At 35.6% G+C, this 24,309-nt stretch overlaps 1 protein-coding gene across 1 annotated transcript in view; it reads right to left on the bottom strand.

The window, feature by feature from the left end:
• BCHE (butyrylcholinesterase) overlaps positions 1 to 24,309 on the bottom strand; it is a 77,541-nt gene that overhangs the window by 9,710 nt on the left and 43,522 nt on the right. The window contains exon 3 of the mRNA XM_025288769.2: positions 4,542 to 4,708. Within this exon, the coding sequence (XP_025144554.1) occupies positions 4,542 to 4,708 (167 nt within the window). The remainder of the gene's footprint in view (positions 1 to 4,541; positions 4,709 to 24,309) is intronic.

Genomic DNA, 24,309 nt, shown 5'->3' with positions numbered 1-24,309 from the left:
ATGGCTGCGATCTAAAAGTCTACAAGCAATAAATGCTGGAGAGGGTGTGGAGAAAAGGGAACCCATTTACACTGTTGGTGGGAATGCAAACTAGTACGGCCACTATGGAGAACAGTGTGGAGATTCCTTAAAAAACTGGAAATAGAACTGCCTTATGATCTAGCAATCCCACTGCTGGGCATACACACTGAGGAAACCAGAAGGGAAAGAGACACGTGTACCCCAATGTTCATCGCAGCACTGTTCATAATAGCCAGGACATGGAAGCAACCTAGATGTCCATCAGCAGATGAATGGATAAGAAAGCTGTGGTACATATACACAATGGAGTATTACTCAGCCATTAAAAAGAATACATTTGAATCAGTTCTAATGAGGTGGATGAAACTGGAGCCTATTATACAGAGTGAAGTAAGCCAGAAAGAAAAACACCAATACAGTATACTAACACATATATATGGAATTTAGAAAGATGGTAACAATAACCCTGTATGTGAGACAGCAAAAGAGACGCTGATGTATAGAACAGTCTTATGGACTCTGTGGGAGAGGGAGAGGGTGGGAAGATTTGGAAGAATGGCATTGAAACATGTATACTATCATGTATGAAACGAGTCGCCAGTCCAGGTTCGATGCACGATGCTGGATGCTTGGGGCTGGTACACTGGGACGACCCAGAGGGATGGTATGGGGAGGGAAGAGGGAGGTGGGTTCAGGATGGGGAACACGTGTATACCTGTGGCGGATTCATCTCGATGTTTGGCAAAACCAATACAATATTGTAAAGTTTAAAAATAAAATAAAATTTTAAAAAAAGCAGAGACATTACTTTGTCAGCAAAGGTCCGTCTAGTCAAGACTATGCTTTTTCCAGTGGTCATGTATGAATGTGAGAGTTTGATTATAAAGAAAGCTGAGCACAGAAGAATTGATGCCTTTAAACTGTGGTGTTGGAGAAGACTCTTGAGAGTCCCCTGTACTGCAGGGAGATCCAACCAGTCCATCCTAAAGGAGATCAGTTCTGGGTGTTCATTGGAAGGACTGATGTTAAAGCTGAAATTCCAAATCTTTGGCCACCTGATGTGAAGAGCTGACTCATTTGAAAAGACCCTAATGCTGGGAAAGATTGAGGACAGGAGAAGGGGATGACAGAGGATGAGCTGGTTGGATGGCATAACCAATTTAATGGACATGGGTTTGGGTAGACTTTGGGAGTTGGTGATTGACAGGGAGGCCTGGCGTGATGCAGTTCATGGGGTCACAAAGAGTTGGACACGTCTGAGTGACTGAACTGAACTGAACTTGCTTTGTTTTGCTTTTAACAAGGCATGGAAAAGTCAAATATGGAAAATTGCTTGATATTTTTCCTTCAAACTACCTTTTCAGTATACCATTTTTTTTTTTTTTGCATTCTTGCTAACTAATTAGCCAGTAGCAGAATATGAGATTCCAGTGTGACCCATCAGAATAATATCTCATGTCTTAAATTTATATTAGTCTTCTTTAGTTGTATCAAGCAGTATTTCATGATTTATTCAAAGGCAAAAGGAGGAATAATTGGATCTTTTTTTTTTTTTAATCTGAGAAGATGCGAAGGTCAATTTTTTCCCTTTTATATGAATTTACTTCCTCAATTTTATTGAAAAATATTGATATTTCATCAACATTGAATGGGTCATTTCTCTACTTCCATTTCTTGTGATTATGAAATATTGTAGTTATATTCTTAGCAACAAAAATCTGAATTTGTTAACAGTTGAAACAAATAGTGTATTTTATTTCTTGCAGGTACTTACAATAAGATCATAGGTGTGTGCTGAAATATAGTCTGAAGTTAAGTGCTAGAATTTGTGTGTTAAAGAAATCTTAAGGATCATTTTTTTGAGCATATTTACTGCTCAGATGTAAATAACTGCTCAGAAGGTACTTATGCTTATTGTACTTCCATTGTGAGTGAAGTAAACATTTCTCCTTTTAAGAAGTCCTGTTCAGTATTTATTTTTTGAAATCTTCCTTTGCTTGTGAAGTTTACTTGCTTTTAAAAAAACCAAAAGGAGTATTTCCATAAAATCTTCAGCCCAGGTCATCTGAAGAACCCTATTTTCAGAGTATTGAGTAAAATGTTTAAAGTTTATGACTTGAAAATTATAAAGTATGGTAAGAGCATATCTTCTTAATATTTAAATCCCTCTACATTATATGCTTGCTATTGCTAAGTCACTTCAGTTGTGTCCGACTCTGTGCAACCCCATAGACGGCAGCCCACCAGGCATCCCCGTCCCTGGGATTCTCCAGGCAAGAACACTGGAGTGGGTTGCCATTTCCTTCTCCAATGCATGAAAGTGAAAAGTGAAAGTGAAGTTGCTCAGTTGTGTGTGACCCTGAGCGACCCCATGGACTGCAGCCTTCCAGGCTCCTCCATCCATGGGATTTTCCAGGCAAGAGTACTGGAGTGGGGTGCCATTGCCTTCTCCAACATTATTTGCTTATAAAACCCAAAGACATGACATTTCAAACTAATTATGTTTATTTAAGTATAAATATTGTTATTACTAATGAATACATTGTTGATATTATAACAATTATGTCATACATTTATTTTAAAATTTATTAAATATATTTCATAAAACTCCTTTTGGGTGATTATCTGAAAAAATAGTGATAAATATAAAATATGTTTTCAAGGCACATTGGAAGTATCCCGAGTGAGATATGTATTTCCATACAGCTCAGTGTTCTTTTCATTAGGAAGTTGTTCAGCCCCGTGTAGGATTAGAGCAGCATCTAGCCAAAAACATAGGAATTGATTTATTCAACTGCTTTATAGAAGTTGGGTATTTAGAGATAGAGATTTTGAAGTACATCTTCAAAATTTGCTGATATTGAAATTTTATTTTATACACAAATAAACTAAAGTAGGGGCTTCCCAGATGGAGCTAGCGGTAAAGAGCCCACCAGCCAATGGAGGCTGGAGATTTAAGAGACACAGGTCTGATATGTAGTTTGGGAAGATCCCCTGGAGAAGGATATGGCAACCCACTCCAGTATTCTTGCTTGGAGAATCCCATGGACAGAGGAGCTTGGCAGGCTACAGTCCACAGGGTTGCAAGGAGTTGGACACAACTGAAACGAATTAGCACACACGCACGCACACTGCAATAGACCACATGTGCTTGAACCTGAATGACTAAGTTGATTTTATAATAAAGTAGTCATTTAAAAATTTCCCCTACTCTCAGCTTATTTTGCTTCAAATTATGATCCTCCCATTTCAAAATACTGATATTTTAAGTAAAGACTGAGACTATATAATCTGTGATATGTTAAATGGTACCTCTTCTAGTCTCCTGGCAGATTATGCATGTTACCTCATTGCTATTCACACCCAGGGGACACAAGGGCAGCACTGTAGCTCTGCCAAGGGATGCAGAAGCCCATCTCTGCTGTATATTGTGTCACAGAACATTTGGGAGTACACAGAGAACTGGTCTATAAGTAATGCTTCCCAAACAGGTAGAGTCTGTAATTATAATTTTGGTGAGTAATGTCTGAGAAAAAAAAAAAGCAAATTAAGCACTCAAATACAACTCTGAAATGTCCTTATTTGCCTGAAACTAACCCTTAACCTCTCTAAAGAAGAAACTAAAACAGCTGCTATATAGTGATATCTAAAATATAGCTTGAAAATTGTGGTATATTATGAGAAACAGAAGGGTAAAGTCTAAAGGAACTGGTTAGCAGTATGTCTAGTGGTTGAAAGTAAATTACTTTTATTTGAAAAATATAGAAAATAGACTTGAGGAGCCACATCAGTTATAAAGAGTTGGGCATTAAAAACACAAAACAAAACAAACAACAAAAGGCAATGGATTGTATATGTATGTCATTTTTCTCAGAGAATATGCAATCACTCAAGTTGATTGTTTGAGCTTAGTTAAATATTTTACTAGTGAATTTTGAAATAAATGATGATCTGAACCATTTTCTTAATATTTCCTTATATAAATCTAAGTAATCACTTTCTGAAGCACAGCTAACTAAATTACTACTTGTTTATTATGTTATATAATGTATGTCTGGTCTTAAATATTTCCAAGCTCAGAATATTTAGAAATATTTGGATAATGTTTTTAAATATATAAATGTTAGAGATTTTTTCCCCTTAAAAACCAATCAATGTATTACTAAATTTGTTTTTGCCTCTTTTGGATTATCAATTGTATTTAGTTTTACCAGTTCAATTTTTCAGTTTTATAAGTTGTTTATTTTATATACTTTTTCAATTTCTATTAAATAATTCCACAAAAATTTGCTGAATAGACAGATCACTGTATCTTAGTTCCAGTATTAGGTTTCATTTTCTTCTAGAGAAAATGTCTGGTTTTACTTTCTTTAAATAATGTACACAGTGGAATCAATTAATTGTAAATTCACAGATGAACATTATCACCCTGCCCTGGATTGTGTAACATTTTCCTCTTTTACATAGCCCACAACTAATTATTTAACCAAATACTAGCAGAACAAAAAAGTAACAAATACCTGTAATTTCCAAAACTTTGGGGAAAAATAGTGTCCAGAATCGGCATTGTTGAGCACGTAGTTTGGTATTTACTTTTGGTGACTCTGTATTTAAGGTGAAATACGTTTGTTCATTGCTTTTGAAGACAGGCCATCTTGTACTATTGTTCTGGGTCCCATTAGGATTTCTAAAAAAATAGAGAGGCATTATAGTTCTTTTGAAGTCACTGATAGATTTATATATATATATATATATATATATATATATATGTGTGTGTGTGTGTGTGTGTGTGTATACACATGCACATATATAATGTTCTCAGAAATCAATGAGCTTCTAAAAAGTCAGAAAAATGTGGATTTGCTTGATAATATCAAGCATAAAAGAACTAGTTGAATGTTTTCAGTACCTTGAAGCACTATGTTAGTTAAAACTGTAGGAATTAAAATTTAAAGACGAAATTTTTACACATATTTATGCTTAACATATAGGAAGAAAAATATATTCTATTTTAAAATACTAATATTTTCTTTACACTTGAACATATATATCTAAGTTTGGGACTGATTGCTTATTTCCTTGGTATGTAATAACTGTATTACTCTAGGTCTAACTTTTAAATTGTTCTTTCATTCATATAAATTTGTTCACTGCTTAAAAATCCTTCAATAATTCCCCTGTGAGATCAGATAAAGATTAGTGAACACACCACCCACATTTCCAAGCTTACTTTCAGGTATTCTCTTTGCAAGCCAGCCAACACGAATTAGGGACACTTTCTTAGTGATTTCTTTCTCTATTTCACCTCCTGTCTTTGCCTAGCTATTACTTTTGCCTGGAATTTGCTTCATTTCTTAACATCAGGTGTCAAAACCAATTCAAAACCTTCAGATACTGTTTGCATGCTGATGTTTCCCATATTTTCAATTGTGATTTTTAAATCAATAGTGCTCGACTCAATTTTTCAGAAATTTATAATTTTTGGTTCATTTACACCTTGTAGGATTCAATTATATATTATTGCCTAGGTCACACAAACAGAAACTCAAAGAATAAACATTCTGGATGTGACTATCTGGATAATTACTGGTGATTCTAAAGATTTCCCTTTCATATATTTGTTTGCTACTTTTATGAGTCTGACACTGCTCTAGGCTTTAGAAATACAAATACATATGGAAAACATAGTTTCCCTCAGAGAATTACAAGAAAGGACATCCATGAAAACAAAGAACTAACAATATCTGGTAGCCTAAATCAAGCATAAACATGACTTGTCCGAAAAGGGAATTACCTAAAGAAATGCAATTTTACCTGAAGTAAGGAGAAAAAAATAAGAAACTGAACCAGAAAGAAAATTTTGGAAAACTAAAGAAAGGGAACTAAAATAAAATAGGTACAAAACTGTGTTCCTCCTAGTTCAAATAGCAATGAAAAAAAAAAAAAAAAGTTATTTTCTTGGACTCTAAGAGGAGATTCTATTAGAATAATAGCTTTAAGATATTAGTGTTATAGCAATAAGATCTGGCAATCTAGGAAAATGGTTTAGACTTTAGTTTGTAGGCATTTACGATTCTTGAGGGATTCTTGGCCTGATGGTTTACTGTAAACATAATTTAGAATTACTAACCTAGAGGTGATATCTGGAATAACAAGAAACCTAGAAAGTAGTCACTGAGACTTGTATCAAAAAAAGAAAAAAAAAAAAAAAGATTAAAGTGACAGGCAAATGCAATTCATCCCTTTCTAAATTAAGCACAATCATATAAGAAAATCTCCAGCTGAACTTTTCTAAAAGTATACCACACAAAATTCTTCACCATTAATAACATACCTTCTACATATTATTGACAGAAACTTGGGAGTACTGCTAGAATATATCTGCATCCCTAGGCAAAGGAATTTTATTATCTCTGAACTACAACTTGGAATGTCAAGAGTTATTTCACAGGACAAAGTTTGTTAAATGGACACTGGCAGTGCCATTAGTGCTTCGCTCTTGAACTCAAGTACAAGTCAGCTCTTTTTTTTTTCTTGCCAAAAGCCTGTGAACCCCTAGAATTTGGAAAGAAAAGCAGGCATTCATTAGCATGGTTATCTAAGGCAAATTTTGCCATCAAGAACTTGTGTTGAATAAGTACCATAAGTTCCTATTTTATCACAGATGCAGACATATTCAACCATGAGTCAAGAGCTATAGAGATAAATAGCTTCGTGATGAACTGGTTGATTTTATGTAGGAACTGGATGATTTAATAAGAATTATTAAAAACCAGAGCTATTCAAGCTAAACCAATATCATAACAGGATTGAACCCTCTTGCTTTAGGGTATTATTTGAAAGAGGTCAGGAAGAAAATTGCTCCAGATCACAGATGGCACACTTGTCTAGGTGAATTATGTAGTCTTTTTCTTTTATTTTAAAGCTTTAGAAACTAACAACTACAGCTGCTGGAGGCTGAATATTAAACCAGGAGAACCACTGGTCTGATTCGGTACAGCAATTCTTATGTTCCTAAATAGCCCACTTTCCTTCTAATTCTATTCTAATTAACTTATGGCACCATTTTAACTGCACATTCATTTCTGGCTTCTGCAAATGGTGACTTAAACAGAGCTGACTTGTACTTGAGTTCAAGAGCGAAGCACTAATGGCACTGCCAGTGTTCATTTAACAAACTTTGTCCTATGAAATAACTCATGACATTCCAAATTGTAGTTCAGAGATAATAAAATTCCTTTGCCTATGGATGCAGATATTGTTTTCAAAAAGTGGTTGAAATAGCTATTGAAGTGATGAAACATTTTATTCTATAATTTGAAAAAACCTCCAAAGACTAAAACTTAACCAGAGAAACAATTCTCTTATTTGTATAAATTAAAAACTTTGTAAAATGCAATATATTTTCCAGGTACAAAATTCATTAACACTGTGCTGTGCATATTCAGTCCCTCAGCTGTGTCTGACTTTGCGACCCATGACCTGTAGCACACCAGACTCCTCTGTCCAAGGAATTTTCCCAGCAAGAATAATGAAGTGGGTTGCCATTTCCTCCTCCATCTTCCCGACCCAGGGACTGAATCCACATTTCTTGCAACTCCTGCATTGGCAGGCAGATGTTTTTACCACTGAGATACCTGGGAAACCCTCTGAAACACTATATAATTTTAATTTCAAAATTATAAGATAAATGTAAACATCCTGACTTTGCTATTTTTAAAAAAAAAATTTTATATTCTGATTACAAAATAAAGACCTCAAAGTGAAAATATGCAACACTTTCCATCATATAAAGAAATCTCTTCTCTTTTTATTATCAAGTTTTTTTTTTTTCTAATTTGTGTTATACAAAGTAGTCTAAAGATCATTCATTGCACTTTTCCTCTAAGGTAAGATTGAAAAGTTTTAAGACATGGTTTATTTAACCAAAAATGCAGAATATCATTTGAACAATTGTATTATAGAAAATTGCTTGCTTGTCATTGGTATTGGAACATTTTCTAGTCATTTTATGAATAGAATCTTTAAAAAGAAATTAACTGACTCAGGGTGCCTGGTATGAAGAACTAGGATATACTCAACTTCATGTGTCAAATTTTCTTAGAAATACAAATTCCAATATTGCTTACCCAATCCTAACACAGGAATTAAGATTCCTTTAAGAATTCAGAGATGGTTATTTCTAACTAAGATATACGGTTCCTTTTTAAGCATTTTATTTTATATTGGAGTGTAACCAATTAACAACGTTGTGATAGTTTCAGGTGAACACTGAATGGACTCAGCCATACGTATTCATGGATCCATTTTCCCTCAAACCCATCCAGGCTGCCACATAACACTGAGCAGAGTTCCCTGTGCTATACAGTTATTTTAAAGTGAATATATTTTAGTGTGCTTTACAATCTAGTAAAATGAAGCCATGATTAGTAGCTGTAAACTGAAAGGCCACCTGAAATATTCCACAATCATAAGCAGGCCACGAGGATATAGTATATAGTGGATAATTTATTATATGCAAATATTCATGGATTTATATTCTGTCATGTCATGCTTAAATAACTATATTTCAATTTAAAGAATAGAAGGGTTATAAAATAATCTGAATTTAGAGATTAAACCTATTCTTTCATTAAACAAATATCAATTGAGAGCATACTTTGTCAAAGATGTTTGAATCACAGAACATTCAACAACAACAACAAAAACAGGAAAAAATTCCTACCTCATATAGTTTTCATTCTTGAGAAAGATAGACAATAATGATAATAATGAAAAATATATAGTATGTTGGATAGTAATAGCTCCTAGAAATAAGAAAGTGGAAAGTGGGAATGATAGGAAATCATGAGTAAGTTAAGTATGTGTGTGTGTGTGTGGAGGGCAGAGGTAGGGAGTGTATAATAAGGAATTTGATTGACTTTGTCCAAATTTCCTTGTGAGATAACCTCTAAGTCTTGGGATTTTGCACCATACCTGATAGTTTATACTAACAGGGTGATTCATGTTGTGCACATGATGGCTTTTGCTAATGCAATGACTCAGCGTGGGGCTGCACACACTGATAATCTTAGGGAAAGAACTGACCTCCCCTGAAAAACTAACCAGTGATTAGAGGGTTGGGACTTTGAGCCAACTGATATCAGCCTGAGCTCCAGGAAGAGGAAGGGCCTAAAGATTGAGTTGAACCACTTGGCCAATAATTGACTGTGTCATGACTTTCTAATGCAACCCAAATAAAACTAAACCTCAAAGTCAGGTGAGCTTTCTGGGTTGGCAGTTCTCCATGTGCGCATTACCACAGTTGATGCCATGAAGATGAAGTGTCTCTGAGGACGTTGAAGATTTCTATCTGGAAGCTTGTTAGTTGTAGATCTTGCTCTCTGTATCTTTTCCTTTGGTTCTGAACTATGTGCTCTTGCTATATCGTGTGTGTGTTAGTCACTCAGTTGTGTCTAACTCTGTGACTCCATGGATTGTAGCTCACCAGTCTCCTCTGTCCATGAAACTCTCCAGAAAAGAATACTAGAGATAGCTGCCTTGTCCTTCTCTAGGGGATCTTCATAACCCAGGTATTCCACATTGCAGGCAGATTTTCTTTATCATCTGAGCCACCAGGGAAGACCTTTGCTATATTAAAACTGTTATTTGTAATTTATGGCATTTTTATAAGTCCTGTGAGTCATTCTAGTGAATTATCAAATCTGAAGGAATGCATGTGGACTCTGAATTCGCAAGTTACATCTGAAATCTTGGGACACGTTGACAGTCTGAAGGGCTGTGCCTTAACCTTGACTTTGGAAAACTCTGGGTAGGGAAACTCTGCAATATTCGAAAACAAAGAAACTTAAGTGAAGAGATGACAGAGGATAAGAGTGAGCCATGCAATTTATTTGAGGGAAGAGTATTTTAACAAAAGCAGAAAGCAAAGGCTAGTGAGACAGGTGTGTGCCTGGAGTTTTCCAAGAACCTTAGTAGGAGGGTGTGACTCAAGTGAAGCCAGTCAGGGAGGAAGGAGTAGAAGGTGATATTATTTATTTACCTGTAGGACCTTATAATCTTTTTATATCTGCTGTGAGAGAGAGAAGAAGCAATTAGAAGGTTTGCACAAATAAAGGATAAGATCTCACTTATTCTTTTTAAAAAGATTATCTCCGAGAATTGACTGCAGAGAATCCACAGGTAAAAGCAGGGAGATCAGTTAGGAGATCACAGGAATAATTTATATGAGAGATGATGGTTGTGTGAACCATGGAAGTAGTAGCAGAAATTGAGAGAAGTGCTCAAAGCTTGCAAATATTTTGAAGGGTGAGTCCTTATAACTGGCCATGAATTAGAAGTGGAGAGAAATGAGAACAGTCAAAGATGACTCCAAGAATTCTGGCCTGAGGAACTGGGAGGATTAACAGAGCTGCCATCATTCAAATAGGAAATCCTGTAAGAAGAGCATGTTGTTGCTATTGCTGTTCAGTCGCCCAGCTGTGTCGGACTGTTTGTGACCCCTTGGACTGTAGCACACCAGGCCTCCCTGTCCCTCACCAACTCCTGAAGCTTTCCCAAGTTCATGTTCATTGCATTGGTGATGCCATCCAGCCATCTCATCCTCTGATACCCTCTTCTCCTTCTGCTCTCAGTCTTTCCCAGCATCAGGGACTTTCCAATGAGTCATCTGTTCACATCAGATGACCAGAATACTTGAACTTAAGCTTCAGCTTCAGCATCAGCATCAGTCCTTCCAGGGAATATTCAGGGTTGATCTCCCTTAAGATAGACTGGTTTGATCTCCTTGTTGATCAAGGAACTTTTAAGAGTCTTCTACAGCAGCACAGTCGAAAGGCATCAATTATTTGGCATTCTGCCTTCTTTACAGTCCAGCTGTCACAACTGTACATGACCACTGGGAAGACCACAGCCTTAACTATATAGACCTTTGTCAGAAGAGTAATGTCTCTGCTTTTAAACAGGTTTGTCATCCCTTTCCTGCCAAGAAGGAATTGTTTTCTGATTTCATGGCTGCAATCACCGTTCACAGTGATTTTGGAGCCCGAGAAGAAATCTGTCACTACTTCCACCTTTTCCCCTTTTATTTGCCATGCAGTAATAAGGCTGGGATTCCATGATCTTGGTTTTTTAATATTTAGTCTTATGCCGGCCCTTTCACTTTCCTCCGTCGCCCTTATCAAGAAGGTCTTTAGTACCTCTTGGCTTTCTGCCATCAGAGTGATATCATCTGCATATCTAAGACTGTTGATGTTTCTCATGCCTATCTTAATTCCAGCTTATAACTCATCCAGAAGAGCATACTTGGAGGAAAATAACATGAGTTCAACTCTTCCCAGGTCTTTAGGAAGAATGTCAGATTTTTCCCTTCCTATGCAGGGGGAAAAATGCAGCTTTTCCTTACTATATATTTCTTTCCTGTTAGTCTCCTTTTCTATCACATAGAACACTTCACTACTGACACTTTTAGACATTAACTGTGTGCACACTTTTCTCAAGACAATAAGCTAGTCTGACACCAGCTGAGTGTTCTACAATTTAATTCAATTCTGACACTACCTGGACAGAGCATCAGATCCGACAGAAAAGGACTCAGTCCCACAAGACTGTCCCACCCTTTCACAACAATAAGCAAGTCTTTGACACCAGCTGAGTGTCCTACATGCTAAGCTAAATAATGTGAAACTCTGCATCAAATAAATTTTCACTATGGCTGTAAGACACCATGCAACAGTTTTTACATGTCCCTTACATGTACACTATTCTTTTTTTACCATAGCAATTCAGCATTTAATAAAAACAATTGATAATATAGCATATAGGCTGTGCCTAAAGGATCTATATTTTAAAACTGAGATGTTCAGATTTAGTACCCTTAGAAAAAAAATCAGGAAGCAACTAAGCAAAATTGAGCTCAAAAAAGGAGATATTCAGTGAGTATCATGATTAGTAGTGGGAGCAGTACTTGAAACACTTTACATGTTGCTTCTATTATACTGACATATTTATATAAAGAACAGACAAAGCAATTTTCATATAGTAAACAAATTTACTCTTCACATTTAAGCATATAAAAAGGAATGTGTATTCCCAACAGAATCTATTATTTTAAGTAAATATGGAGACACAGGTGATACAGAAAAGGATAATAAACAGAAAAGGGTAAATACCATCTTGTTTATTGCAAGGTCATAATCTCCATATCATCTTGCACATGGTAAACTTCTTAGGATAAATATAAGCATAAAATATATTTTGAAGTAGTTTTTTGATTCCTTCCAGAAGAATTTCTGTGACTGTAACATTTGCAAAATTGATCAGGTTGTACAACTAATTGTGTTTAAGTGTTTGAAAATCTGAACAATTTAAAAACTGACCCAAAGATAGCTTTCTTAAATTAAATAAATTATAACAATTATTCTTAATTATATAACCAAATAAAATTGTCTAATAACCACTGAATTCTATTAAAACAACTATTAATTCATAAATGCATTCTAGGAATTTAAGGATACTGATTGCATTTTAATTTATAAGGTTATAGCCTAGGCTAATTAGTTTTATAAAACTTCTTATCCTGAATCTCATGATTTTCTACAAGCTTCCATGATGAAGCTCCAATGATGAATGAAAAAATGTAAACTAGTTTTCTTCAAAAATATACATGCAAATGTATACCTTCTGGTTAATCTGTCTCCTGATTATTGTATATTATTGTGTGTGTGTGTGTGTGTGTGTGTGTATTACACAACTTAAATATTTAGGATGTACGTGTGTGTATGCGAAGTCTCTTCAGTCATGTCTAACTCTTTGCGACCCTATGGACTGTAGCCCATCAGGCTCCTCTGTCCGTGGGATTCTCCAGGCAAGTTGCCATGTCCTTCTCCAGGGGATCTTCCTGACCCATGGATGGGACCCAGGTCTCCTGTCCTGCATGCAGATTCTTTACTGCTGAGCCACTTGGAAAGCCCAAATATTAAGGAAGCCAAAACCAATTGAGCAAACATCATTTACATAAAGATTAAAATATATCATAGTAGCATATTATTGCAATTCACTGTAACAGTGCCAAATTACATAATAACAACTATATATTGAGCTCTGAAATAAATCATATCTTATTTATTTTTGTATGCTCAGTACCTGAAATAATCCTGAGCAAAAAGTATATGCTCAATAAATGCGTGTTGAAATGAGAACTAAGTGAATAACCTTCATTACTTTGGATACATTTTGAATTAATTCAATATGAGCTATTAAATATTTTTCACAGTACTATATGAAAAGAGAAATTCACTTTATTCTCTTGGGTTAAGATGAATAAAAATGCATGGTAAACATTACTTTTTTAAGAATAAAAACCCAAAAATGTACATTGATTCTTCAAGTGCCTAAAGCAATAATACATTTCACTTCAAAGTCCTACATGAGCTAATGGAAGGTCACAATGTGTATGAGTTACTCTTAAGCCTGTTCACAGACTGAATCTCAACTCTTTTTCAAGTCTTATTTCTTCCATCCAGATGCACTATACATTATCAGAAAGGTTTTTATGACTGTACTGTTTTCTCCCTGGAGGTAATAAGGTCAAAAAAAAAAAAAATGTTACTAAAGCAATATAGAGTTTATAACAATTTACTTGGGCATACAGAATTTTTTATAAGTGGATCACTTGCAATTTAGATTATATTTTAATGCAAATGTCTTAATCTAGTTCACTTTTGGTACTTGTTTTCCCCATCTCCTGACATTTTCATTGAAAACTGTGGAAATGAAAGAAGTAATTACTGAAGAACCATTCCCTAGCTTCATGAATTTAAGTTTCCTCCTTACTTCGACAGGTTTGTTTTTTAAGGCAGGAATATGGGTACCCAGGGTGGCAGAATTGGACTAGTACACTGTAAAAGTTTGCAATAATTCAGCAATTCTCTAAAAATTATTTCTTCCATCTAAATATACTATATAAACAGGATCCACGGTCAAGTTGGTTCTTACATTTTATTATCTCATTATTCTTAACTAGTGAATTGGGATATACTCTCAACTTCACAGAGAAATAGGAATTCAGAATTTTTATAAGAGAAAGAGAAGAGAAAAGAGAAGGCAAGATAAAAGAGGGAACTAAAGAGAAGAGTCCCATAGAAATATATAAATTACATAATCCTGCTACCAAATTTGATCAAAAGGCAAAACACACCAATAATCTAAACTTTCTGGGGAAGGAAAAAAAGAGGAAGATTTATTTTCAGTCAGCACTAATAAAAAGGAGCAAATTACATTTCAGTTAAATAAATGCCATTAGGAAGATGAGATACATTTAGCTGCACATCATCTTCTAACTTTAAAAATAATTAGTAACTGTAGTAACTGTAGGCATTCAGAATATGGGATGAGGTTTCAGCTCTAGCAATAAGCAGAGGCCAATTATTATATAATATAGATAGATAGGCACTATGAAATGGATGTCTGGAAAGTAAGAAAAAACTTTTGGTCTAAAAGCTGAACATTTCATAAGAGGTAACGCTTCTTGACTGTCAGAACTTTGTCTGATCTTTTCATTTTTATTTTTTACTAGTACTTAATAAAGAAATAGATGGGGAAACAGTGGAAACAGTCTCAGACTTTATTTTTTTGGGCTCCAAAATCACTGCAGATGGTGACTGCAGCCATGAAATTAAAAGATGCTTACTCCTTGGAAGGAAAGTTATGACCAACCTAGATAGCATATTCAAGAGCAGAGACATTACTTTGCCAACAAAGGTCCATCTAGTCAAGGCTATGGTTTTTCCAGTGGTCGTGTATGGACGTGAGAGTTGGACTGTGAAGAAAGCTGAGCGCCAAAGAATTAACACTTTTGAACTGTGGTGTTGGAGAAGACTCTTGAGAGTCCCTTGGACTGCAAGCAGATCCAACCAGTCCATTCTAAAGGAGATCAGCCCTGGGATTTCTTTGGAAGGACTGATGCTAAAGCTGCAACTTGAATCCTTTGGCCACCTCATGTGAAAAGTTGACTCATTGGAAAAGACTCTTATGCTGGGAGGGATTGGGGGCAGGAGGAGAAGGGGACGACAGAGGATGAGATGGCTGGATGGTATCACCAACACGATGAATGTGAGTTTGAGTGAACTCCGGGAGTTGGTGACAGACAGGGGAGGCCTGGCATGCTGCAATTCATGGGGTCATGAAGAGACACGACTGAGCTACTGAACTGAACTGAATAATGAAATTGCCACAGATTTCCAATCAGTGTTGTTCAACTCGATTATATTGAAGGGGAAAATAAAAAGTTCAAAATATCTTAAAAACACACAAACATGCTACTCTTCTTAATCCAAATCTGTATGTTCCAACACATTTTCACCTTTGCTGAGACATCGTTTCTTTTTTTTTCCTCTAAATATATAACTAAAAGTCAGGTGCCCATTTTAAAGCACATTTTCTATTATTTTATAGGAAAATTTAGATTGTAATTAGTATTTAAGAGACATTTTTGTACTTAACCCAGTCTCCTAAATGCTTGACTAAAGTACTTGGATAGAATCATGCAAACAAATTGATTCCCAGAACACAGTTTGCATTTAGCAATTAGGTTGCACAGCACAGCTTCAGTTGTTCGTCAGTTGAAAGGGAAAAAGGCTGCCAGACAAAAGATCTCTAAGATTCTCACTAGATGGTTGATATGATGGATGAACAAAGCTTTCATGGTTTAGAGGATTATTCTTTCTTCTTTCCTCTGCATTGTTTCAACAGAAAGGTTGGCTTAATTAGCTAGAGAGTTACAGAGAACCACCAGGCAATGTTTAGCCTCCTCCAGCTCTCTAGAAAAATGAACTGGACTGAATACTAGATTGATTTAAAGAGAAGCAGAAATGTTTCCTCTCTCCCTTCCTTCCCTCCCTCCTTCCTTCTTTCTTCCCTCTCTCCTTCTCTTCCTCCCTTCTTCCTGCCTTCTTTCTTTTCTTTATTAGCTTTGCAAGTGCATCCAGATAATCTGCCTAATTTCTAATGTGAAAATGCATTATATTTGTACCTATATCTGTCTTCCAGTGACATCAGAGCAACTGCTATCATTTGGATGCAATCATATTAACCCCAGAAGGGCTACAGGGCAATAGTCTGTATTAAGTTCAAATGCACTTTTACAAAGCATCAACAGAGTATTTCTTTTAATGAGTTCAGACTTAGTATTAATCATGGATGAGAAAATAACCCCAAACTTGAAACTCATTGGCTTCTCTTTTGAGTCTTCCAAATTTTACCATTTTTGTTCTTCGTGTCCGTTTGCTCTAATCTGTGCCATAAAGTTGATGGCAGCAAGCCCACAGTTTCAAGAATAAGCCAAGGAAATGCCAAGAAAAAGTCCTGGAAACTGAGTTTTGTAGTAGCATATGCAATCCTTAAAATAGGTTGATTTTAAGAGAACACTTGAACATTAGAAGGGACTTGGGAAATCAAATGCTCTAAGAAATTTACATAAAAACTTAATTGCAAATTTCTTTATTTATGGGAGACTTTGAGTATATAAAATACTTCTTGAATTCAAACATTTTTCATTGTATCACCGTTCACTTGAGGTTCCTTTGTTTGAATAATCAACTCCATTAGGTTGGAAAACTCCATGAGAGTAGATAAACATGCCTGTTTTGTTCATTTCTGTAGCCTAGCACAGTCTGTACTCAATAAAAGCTGCTTGCTGAAGATTTTTCCTACCAGAGGGCTTGCTTAAGTAAGTAAACCATTAGATTGATTGTACCAAAACCCAATGTAATTTTGAATACAAAGCACAAACACACACACACACACAAATATAGGTAATATGATGAATGATACATTGCAAACTAAAATTAAAATATCCATGTATATTTGATTTTATTTACAGGACATTGATTCTAAGGAAAGTAAGATGAAGGAAAAAATATGCCAAGTTAAGCTTCAGTGATAGCAGTGACATTATTTTTGGAGAAATAAATATTTTAAGTAAGCTTTATTGCAATACACATATGTACACAATAGACCCAAATCATGATTAATGAATTTTTCAAACTGAGCACCAAAGCATACTGAATTTCTAATTATTAACATGATTATATAAATAAAATAATCTTATTTAATATCAATTTTGTATAATCCAATTAATTGGTAAAATCCTTTGATCAAACTGATATTAAATCTATATGTTTGCTATCTACCATATAAAAACAATGTTATTTTAATAATTCTTCTATCATATTAATTAATAATTAGTAAATTAAAATAATCATTTTCATAATTTTCAATTATTTAAAACTTTTATGATGTCCCATGCAAGCATGCATACTAAGTCACTTCAGTTGTATCTGACTCTTTGTGACACCTTGGACTGTAGCCCAACAGGCTCCTCTGTCTATGGAATTCTCCAGGCAAGAATACTGGAGTGGGTAGCCATTCCCTTCTCCAGGGTATCTTCCTGACCCAGGATCGAACCTGGATCTCCCACATTGAAGGCAGATTCTTTACTGTCTGAGCCATGAGGAAAGCTCTTTATGATATCCTTATCTCAATTATTTCTCTTGAAAGCCTTGTATTTTATTGGCATGAAGTTGGACATATTTTATAATCAAAGATTTTCTATTCTTAGATTGTTTTGGCTCTTTTCTGGATACTTTTCCTAGCTTTTCTATTAATTAAATAATTTTAACTTTTTTTTTTACTCAGAAATAAACATTATGATCTTTAAATAAAGTTGAAATTTCCATGAGGTAATGTTGTTTCATCTCCTATTCAGTGTTTCATTCTGCATAAAATATCTCCTTAAAGGTCTTCTAGTTTGTTCACTTTACATCATGCGGTGTGTGTCAGATTCTGGAAAAGTTCATTCCAAATCCTGACAACTTTATTCATTATTAACTCTAGTTGATAAAACATATTTGTATTAAAGCCCTTCCAGAATTCCAGGCACTGCAGCTATTTTTCACTTTTTATCAAAGAGTAGTTTTGGGCTTTTTTTAATGTTAAGCTAAATTGACATATCTATGAATTTTACCCAAAGATTCCCTGGTTTATGTCCACAAAGAATATATCCAAATTCTCTTTATGACAATTTGACACATCTTTGTTTTACTTGAAGCCAGATACATTCATCTCCTCACCCAAACACCTCTTTTTGTCCTCCAGACTAAAGATAATCTCTTCCTTCCTGAGACAATGAGGTTTTCTTATCTGGAGATGTGTCACATGACAGCCTATGTTCTGTTGAATTTTCCTTAATCCACAATAAAATATCAAATCTATTTTTTTCAGGAAGTTGTTTGTCATTCACTTACTGAATTGTATTGCCCAGTGTGCAGCAGGAACTCCATGGGCAATGGATATAGCAGTGACAAGACTGATAAAGTCCCTGATCACAGAGATTTATCAATTTAATGAGTGAAGATGGACTAGAAGTTAAGTAACATTATTAAAAATTCAGGTACTAAAATAAAATAAAAATTCAGGTGCTTATATTTACTATGGAGAAAAGATAAGCAGTGTGGCCAAATGTCTTTAAAGAGCATGTAATAATTCAGAACTGGCTACTGAGTCATGGAAAGAAGAAATGAGACAAATTGAGGAAGGGTAATGAAAGTGAACCTTCCTTCCAGCACTGGTTCTTGGCTACAGCTTTCTGGCTTTTACCTAGAAAGACAAACAGGAGAAGCAATGGATTGTGCAATTCTTATAGATGCTAAATACAGCCCAGGCAATACCTTCTGGACTCTTCTCAGTGACAGTGATGAATATGACTTCCAAATGACTTGAGAATTACAGTTAAGTCACTCACAAGATTCTACTTCTTATGTCCGTGGCAGATGGACAATAACAAAAACTACAAAGATAATTATGTCACTAAGGAAGTATGATGTAATAATTTGTTAATTTAATACAGGTTTCCTTGGACACTATTTCATGAATTTTATGCAAAAATATTAAGGTAATGAAAGATTAAAAATACCTTTCTTATTAAATTGTATTGTTTTATGATTAGAGCTACAGATATCTTTATCTTGTTATGATGAGACATATTGTCAACAATTTACATGACTATAGAACTATGAAACCTGAAATATAAATTATGAAATATATATAATATTATATAAATATGATTTTTGAAATTAAAGTTATTAAAATATCCTTAATCTGAGAGGTGAGATAAATGTTTATTTTCTGCATAGAAAATGGTAGATTTTTAAAGAAGATAAATATTTCTGCCAACAGTATAATCTTATGTTTCAAAGGTCTTTTTGTTTTTGCTTTGATACTAGTATTAAAGTGTTATTGCAGGTGTCATAATTTAAAGACAATTTTAATATCATAAAATGAGGTGGGAAAGTATTTGTTTACAATTTTACTGGTTGTGTGGTTCATGACATGCATGAATGGTAAGTGGCTTCACTGTCTGACTCTTTGCAACCCTAGGACTGTAGCCCACCAGGCGCCCCTGTCCATGGGATTTTCCAGGCAAGAATGCTGGAATGGGTTACCATTCCTTTCTCTAGGGGGTCTTCAGGACCCAGGGATCTAACCGGGGTCTCTTATGTCCCCTGCTTTGGCAGGCAGATTCTTTACTAGTAGCGCCATCTGGGAAGCTCATGATCTTGAGCAATTTGTCTAAATTCTCCAATGGTTAGTTGATTTGTAATATAGGGATATTAATGCATTTTACGTAGAGTAGTTGTAAATTAAATATGAAATATTTATACATTATTTCACAGAAATGCTTGAATCTGAATAAAATATTTAATGAATTGAATCTATGATGATGAAGAGGAAGATGGCGGCAGTGGCGAAGGCAAAACCCACTATCCTGTAACCACCGGAGTCCTCCTGGCTGCTGTTTGCAACTTCTCACGGTAGGAGCCACAAGTCATTGGACAAGATTTGCCAATAAAGATGTGAGATAGGTTTTATTCAGGAAACAGAGACACAGAATCAATTACCTTGGCAACTCTGTGGTAAACATGGTTTTCAAAATTCAACTATGTATTTGTCTAAAGGTCATGCTATTTCTGATGCATCATTGTTTGTTAGAGGCCTAAAAAAAAGGCCTCTATAAAAATTTTTTGTGGAGGTAAAATAAGTTCATACTAAAGTATGTGTTTAGATTTTCAGCATCATTTATTTCAATATGTTCAGCATTGAAAAGTAATTAAAAGCACTGCATCTTCTAAATGTATTTGTACTTTTAAATATTGTCATGACAACTCTTTTTTGGAAGGTACATTCTTTCAGACACTCACATACCAGTAATTTACATTATCTGTGCAATGATCACAATTATCCATGATATAGCTTTTAATTTAAATATATATTTATTTTTTACTCTGTGTCTCTTTAGCTACTACCATCATTTTCTGTTATATTTTTAACCTTTCCTTATTGATGTAGTTTGAAACATAAATTTAAAGTATTTCTGCTTCTTATACCATAAATCAGCGATTCTCAATGGAAAGGGAAATAAGGGTAGAAGGAAATGGTGGTAATTAGGAGACACATCCATCTGGAATCATGCCAGACTTATTTGCAGGACTTTTTAAAATTGCATGTACCTATCTAGAAACTTTGATGAAGATGGATGTCCTATTCTCTATCGTTAAAAGCGCTATCACTGTGACTCAATATTCCAAAGGCAAATAAGACCTTGCTACTCAAAGGTTTGTAATAAGTAAAAAATCAAATTGCCATTCAGATTCTGGGTTCCCCAGGTATAGCCTTTTATAAGGTTCATGGTCCCAAGCTTAAATTTCCTTTCTGCCTCTATTCACTTCTTTAACAAATTTACCCACTCTGTTTTAATTGTTCCTGTATGTAGTGAACTCACCTGCCTTTCTCCACATTCTTCATCCACAGCACTTTGTTTGACCCTAGTGATGAAATCTCAGCCACTGTGTATAAAACTATATTTAGCATTCTACCTCTCCCTTCAACTCAGTGAGGCCACACTATGTTTAACCTCCACAAAAGGGCACACTTTTCGCTTTATCTAATTCAGTGGATGCCCTTAACCTGGTCCCAGTGTCACATTACAATCCAAGGGAACACATAATATTTGATTTGTAACCACAGGTTTTGTGACCAGAATCTACTACTAAAATGGGTTAAACTTACATGGAATTCTTCAACTTCTCAGAGACTAGTTATCCATACAAATAACTTGTATCAAGGCGACTACATTGACAAGTATAGTGAGCAGGGAGAAAATTTTAACCAAGGTAGACAAAGAACATGTCATATAGGCTGTTTTAGACAATAAGAAATTTGGATCTTATTCTATATAAAGTAAGAAGTCACTGGTGAGTTATTATCTAGGCAGTGATAAAATCTAGCTTACATCTTGGAAAGATAATTGCAACCACATTGAGGAGAATAAACTATAGAGAGACAGTGGTGGAACCAGGGAGGCTGGCTACTGTAGGAAACCCAGTCACACTCCTGACATAGATTAGGTTTTTAACTGAGAATAGTACTATCCGAGTTAGCTTCTGATATATTTTGAAGGTTGAGCTTATAGAATTTGCTGATATGCAATGGAAAATGTAAGGATTCCTAGTGAGCAAAGGTTTTGGTTTTAAGTAACTTTTGTAAATATAGGAGATATTTACAGAGATATAAAGAAAAGTCACAAGAGTGTATATATGATATGATGTTTAACATCATAGAAATAAGATAATCTTACTTAGGGAAGCACATAGGAAAAGAGGAGGGAAGAGATTTAAAGCCCTCTAAAGCTATAAATATAGGGAAGATAAAAAGAATCCACTTAATTATTCAATTATTCACTTATTGAGCAATTATTTATTGCTTATTATGTGTGTAAGTATGTTCCAGGTACTGGATTATACAGTTCTGAACAAAGTAAATAAAACTCCTTTTTCTTCTGGAGCTAGTATTTTGGCGAGAGAAAGAAAGAGAGGGTATATAAGATCAACCAGTTAAATAGTACAAACTAAGGGGAAAAAAGAAACTAAGAAGGAGATATTTAGTATGCAGAAAGTTGAAAATATGGTAAGGTGACCAGGAACATCTCTACTGAGAAGGTGATTTTGGATTGAACTGAAGAAAATGAAAGCTATATTCACATGCTTCTCTAGAGAAGGAGAAAAAGAGACCACTGAAGGAAACTCCATGCAAATGTTCTGACTATAGCTAGAATGGGAGTTTACCCAGGAAGTTCAAAACAGAAGAGAAACCAGTGTGGCTGGTGTGGAATGGAGGTGGTAAAGGTAGGGGAGATGAAGTCGGAGAAGAGATTATTCAAGGGGCCTATAAACCATTGTAAAATACTTCATTTTACTCTGAGTAAGATGAAAATAAATGAAGCACTTTGAACAAAAGACTTAACATGTCCTGATAAACTTAATAGCTTCTTTTGGCTGCTACATTGAGAACAGATAGGAGTTGAACAAACACAGAAAATAGATACCAGACAGGAGGCTAGTGCAAAAATACATGTTCAGTTCAGTTCAGTTCATTTCAGTCGCTCCGTCATGTCTGACTCTTTGCAACCCCATTAAACACAGCACACCAGGCCTCCCTGTCCATCACCAATTCCCAGAGTCCAGCCAAACCCATGTCCATTGAGTTGGTGATGCCATCCAACCAGCTCATCCTCTGTTGTCTCCTTCTCCTCCTGTCCTCAATTTATCCCAGCATCAGGGTCTTTTCAAATGAGAGGGCTCTTCACATCAGGTGGCCAAAGGATTGGAGTTTCAGCTTCAACATCAGTCCTTCCAATGAACACCCAGGACTGATCTCCTTTAGGATGGACTGGTTGGATCTCCTTGCAGTGCAAGGGACTCTCAAGAGTCTTCTCCAACACGACAGTTCAATAGCATCAATTCTTTGGCACTCAGTCTTCTTTATAGCCCAACTCTCACATCCATACATGACCACTGGAAACCATAGCCTTGACTAGACGTACCTTTGTTGGCAAAGTAATGTCTCTGCTTTTTATATGCTGTGTAGGTTGGTCATAACTTTTCTTCCAAGGAGCAAGTGTCTTGTAATTTCATGGCTGCAATTACCATCTGCCATGATTTTGGAGCCCAGAAAAATAAAGTCAGCCACTGTTTCCCCATCTATTTTCCATAAAGTCATGGGACCAGATGCCATGATCTCAGTTTTCTGAATGTTGAGCTTTAAGCCAACTTTTTCACTCTCCTCTTTCACTTTCATCAAGAGGCTCTTTAGTTCTTCTTCACTTTCTGCCATAACAGTGGTCATCTGCATATCTGAGGTTATTGATATTTCTCCCGTCAATCATGATTCCAGCTTGTGCTTCCTCCAGCCCAGCATTTGTCATGATGTACTCTGCATATAAATTAAATAAGCAGGGTGACAATATACAGCCTCGACATACTCCTTTTCCTATTTAGAATCAGTCTGTTGTTCCATGTCCAGTTCTAACTGTTGCTTCCTGACCTGCATACAGGTTTCTCAAGAGGCAGGTCAGGTGGTCTGGTATTCCCATCTCTTTCAGAATTTTCCACAGTTTATTGTGATCCACACAGTCAAAGGCTTTGGCATGGTCAATAAAGCAGAAATAGATGTTTTTCTGGAACTCTCTTGCTTTTTCAATGATCCAATGGATGTTGGCAATTTGATCTCTGGTTCTTATGCCTTCTGCAAAACCAGCTTGAACATCTGGAAGTTCACGGTTCATGTATTGCTGAAGTCTGGCTTGGATAATTTTGAGCATTACTTTACTAGTGTGTGAGATGAGTGCAATTGTGTGGTAGTTTGAGCATTCTTTGGCATTGCCTTTCTTTGGGATTGGAATGAAAACTGATCTCTTCCAGTCCTGTGGCCACTGCTGAGTTTTCCCAATTTGCTGGCATACTGAGTGCAGCACTTTCACAGCATCATCTTTTAGGATTTGAAATAGCTCAACTGGAATTCCATCACCTCCACTAGCTTTGTTCGTAGTGATGCTTTCTAAGGTCCACTTCACTTCACATTCCAGGACGTCTGGCTCTAGGTGAGTGATCACACCATAATGATTATCTGGGTCATAAAGATCTTTGTACAGTTCTGTGTATTCTTGCCACCTCTTCTTAGTATCTTCTGCTTCTGTTAGGTCCCTACCATTTCTGTCCTTTATTGAGCCCATCTTTGCATGAAATGTTCCCTTGGTATCTGTAATTTTCTTGAAGAGATCTCTAGTCTTTCCCATTCTATTGTTTTCCTCTATTTCTTTGCGTTGATCTCTGAGGAAGGCTTTTTCATCTCTCCTTGCTATTCTTTGGAACTCTGCATTCAGATGCTTGTATCTTC

Source organism: Bubalus bubalis, chromosome 1, assembly GCF_019923935.1.
Source record: "Bubalus bubalis isolate 160015118507 breed Murrah chromosome 1, NDDB_SH_1, whole genome shotgun sequence".
NCBI classification, from domain to species: domain Eukaryota; kingdom Metazoa; phylum Chordata; class Mammalia; order Artiodactyla; family Bovidae; genus Bubalus; species Bubalus bubalis.
The sequence above is the reverse complement of the archived record's forward strand: the minus strand, read 5'-3'. Positions and strand labels throughout refer to the sequence as shown.